The 3260-nt window shown below is 63.7% G+C and overlaps 1 protein-coding gene across 1 annotated transcript; it reads right to left on the bottom strand.

Moving 5' to 3' along the window:
- Positions 1-873: 873 nt before the first annotated feature.
- Positions 874-2982, bottom strand: POU4F2 (POU class 4 homeobox 2). The gene is made up of 2 exons (XM_075750711.1): positions 2272-2982; positions 874-1815 (listed from the first exon to the last, which is right to left on the bottom strand). Exons 1-2 carry the CDS (start codon positions 2584-2586, stop codon positions 874-876), a joined length of 1257 nt encoding a protein of 418 aa, XP_075606826.1. The 5' UTR covers positions 2587-2982.
- Between the last annotated feature and the right edge of the window lie 278 nt (positions 2983-3260).

Genomic DNA, 3260 nt, shown 5'->3' with positions numbered 1-3260 from the left:
CTACACAAATAATGTAGGACATCTACTATAGGGTGCCGACGCCGTACGAATAAGAATACTCGTCAGAGAAATACCTTAGGTTCAGGTGACAATTTACAGATGGCCAAAAAGGACGTTCAGAAGAAGAAGAAGAGAAAAGCTCACGTTCATAAACCCTACCAACACAAAATATTTGATTCTCACTATCCATTTTTTTTTTTTACTTTTATCAAGACTTAGATTAAAGAGGTGTAATTAATTAGAATGAGCACAAAATGAAGTTGCTAGAGAGATAAATTAATAATTTACAAGGGGTTGTTTGGCAGTAATCTAATAATAGCTTTTGAAGACCAGTGAACACAGCAGGATCAGCTCTTTCCCTAAGCGTTATAACTTCAGAGAAGGAAAAGGATAATAACCACAGTAAAAATATATATATATTTATATATTTATAATACGCAGTGTAAATGCAGAAAAACCTGCCATCTGTTTTTATCATTATTATTATTATTATTATTTAAATCAAAATACTTTTGAGACGTCTCTCGCGGCGCAAGCCTCAACTCTAGCTTCAAGTTTGGGTCCCGAGAACCCCGTGGCACTGCGGACACACGGCTGCGGAGGGCACCTTCCGCGCTTGCACCCAGGCGAGGTCTGTTAAGAATAAAAACCAGCGGTACTTGCCGGGGCGGGTCCGGGCGGCGGCTCCGCGGGGAAGTTCCCCCCGAAAGTTGGGCGCAGGGCGGGCGGTGGGGTGGGCTGGGGGCGGTGGGGTGGTTTTTTTCCTCCTTTCCTTTTTTTTTTTTTTTGTTGTTGTTGTTGTTTGTTTGTTTGATTTTAATTTTCTTTTATTGGTTTATTGTGATGATCTGTTGGTTCTCCTCCGCTGCCGGCTCAGATGCCGGCCGAGTACTTCATGCGCTTCTGCTTCTGGCGCTGGTTGCAGAACCAGACGCGGACCACGTTCTTCTTGAGGTCGAGCTTCTCGGCGATGGCGGCGATCTTCTCGGAGGAGGGCCGGGGCTGGAGGGCGAAGTAGGCCTCCAGCGAGCGCTTCTCGGGGGCGGCGATGGAGGTCCGCTTGCGTTTCTTCTCCGCGCCGCTGAAGAGCTCGGGTTTGGCCAGCTTCTCGCGGTGGGACTTCTCGGCCTCCTCCAGCCAGGCCTGCAGGATGGGCTTGAGGGCGATCATGTTGTTGTGGGAGAGGGTGAGCGACTCGAAGCGGCAGATGGTGCTCTGGCTGAGGGAACCCACCCCCGGGATCTTCAGGTTGGCCAGCGCCGAGCCCACGTCGGCCTGGGTCACACCCAGCTTGATGCGGCGCTGCTTGAAGCGCTCGGCGAAGGCCTCCAAGTCGCGGGGGTCGGCGTCCACGTCGCTCATGCAGCCCATGTGGGCCGGCAGCCCGTGGGCGTGGGCCATGCCCAGCGCCGCCGGGTGCATGGGGTTCATGCCGGCCATGTGCGGAGCGTGGCCCGGCGTGGAGACCACGGCGCCGTCGGGGGCCGCCATGGCTCCCAGCGCCAGCCCCGGCGTCAGGTGCTCCAAAAGTTCCCCCTCCAGCGCCTGGTGAGGCTGGTGGTGGTGGTGGTGGTGGTGGTGATGGTGGTGGTGGGTGCCCGACAGGGCGGACGGGTGGGAGATGGGCACCGAGGAGGAGGAGGCGGCCGAGGTGCAGGGGATGGTGTTCATGGTGTGGTAGGTGGCGTCCGGCTTGAAGGGGCTGTGGTGCGGCGGGTGATGGTGGTGGCTCTTGCTCGGGGAGACGATGTCCACCGCTGCCAGGGCTTCGGCGCGGGCCAGCAGGCTCTCGTCCAGACCGCCGAATATATTGCTCTGCAATTGCAAATAGAAGGCACACATAACGCTCAGCAGGGAATTCGCCTCCCCGCGCACTCCGCCGTGCCACTAAAACCTTCCCAGCATGTTAAAAGAGAAATCCTGGAGAAGGGGGGGGGGGGGGGGGGGGGGGCTGGGGGGAGAGGAGAGGAGAAGAGGGAGCGAGCGGGGCGAGGGAGCGGGCGCGGCGCGCAGCCGCTCGCACAGAGGCAGCCAGCGGCGGGCAGACGGACGGACGGACGGGCGGACGGACGGACACACGCACCAGCCGCACGCAGCATCCCAGGTCATAAAAATTAATACGGGCGGCAAGAGCCGCCGCATGCATAAGTTGAGCGAGCGCCCGGCGGCGCCGGGTGATTTGCTGCGCGGCCATGAAAAAATCATCAGGCGGATCCGGGGGGCCGCCGAGGGGCTCCCCTTAAAGCGGGGCGGCGGGCGGCGGGCACCTACCGGAGGGGCGGGCAGGCAGGCCCGCCGCATCGCCTCCGCGCCGCCGCCGCCGCCGCCGGGACCGGAGCCCGAGCCGGAGCCGGAGCCGCCGCTGCCGGGGCCGGAGCCGGAGCCGGGGCCGGAGCCGGAGCCGCGTCCGGCGGAGCCGCCGGTGCCGGTGGTGCTGGGGGAGCTGGTGGCGGGGGCGGCGGCGCCGGCCGAGGGGCAGGGCGAGGCGGTGTGCAGGGCCGAGTACTTGGTTTCGTGGAGGCCGCCGCCGCCGCCGCCGCCGTGGGGGAGGCCGAAGGGCTGCTTGCTGCTCAGGGACATCATCATGGTTCTCGCCGCCGACGCGGCCCGGCCCGCAGGCAGGCGGCTGCCGGAGGAGGGCAGGGGCGCGGGGCCGGGGGCCCGGACCCCCCGGAAAAGCCACAGGAGCCCCGGCCCTCCCCCCGCCCCGCGCCCCCACCTCCCGAAAAAAAAAAAAAAAAGAAAAAAAAAAGAAAAAAAAAATCCCACTCGCCCCCCAGCCGGCTGCCCGAGCCCCGCCGGGGAGGACGCGGCCGGGAGAGGCGGCTCCGGCGAGCCGGGGATGCGCGGGGGATGCGCGGGCTGCCTCCCGCCCGCCCGCCCGCCCTCCGCCCGGGCGCTCGCCGCCGTCCGCCGCCGCCTCCGCTCCGGCGCCGGCCCTCGCCTCTCGCGAAGTGCCCTCCCCGCCGCCGCGCCGGTGGGTTTTACTCTCTCCCCTCCCTCCCCTCCCCTCTCGCCTGTCACTACAGCCCAACTCCTCGGGAAGGGCCCTCCGCGCCTGCCTCCTCGGCCCCGGCCCCCTCCTCCGACGCTCCCTGCCCGCCCCCCGCCGCCCCCGCGCCCACGCCCACGCGTGCTCCCACACTCACCGCCGCTCCCCGCCACCTCCCGGAAAGGGGAGGGGAAAAGCCAAAATCGCAAAAAAAAAAAAGGGGGGGAGGGGGGCGAGAAGCGACCCCCTCGCCGCCCCAAATCCACCC

This window comes from Balearica regulorum, chromosome 4 (assembly GCF_011004875.1).
Source record: "Balearica regulorum gibbericeps isolate bBalReg1 chromosome 4, bBalReg1.pri, whole genome shotgun sequence".
NCBI classification, from domain to species: domain Eukaryota; kingdom Metazoa; phylum Chordata; class Aves; order Gruiformes; family Gruidae; genus Balearica; species Balearica regulorum.
The sequence above is the reverse complement of the archived record's forward strand: the minus strand, read 5'-3'. Positions and strand labels throughout refer to the sequence as shown.

Coding starts and splice junctions, on each gene's coding strand:
- POU4F2 (XM_075750711.1), bottom strand. CDS start 2,586: ATGATGATGTCCCTGAGCAGCAAGCAGCCCTTCGGCCTCCCCCACGGC. Junction 1,816..2,271: donor CCTGCCTGCCCGCCCCTCCG/GTAGGTGCCCGC, acceptor TTGCAATTGCAG/AGCAATATATTCGGCGGTCT.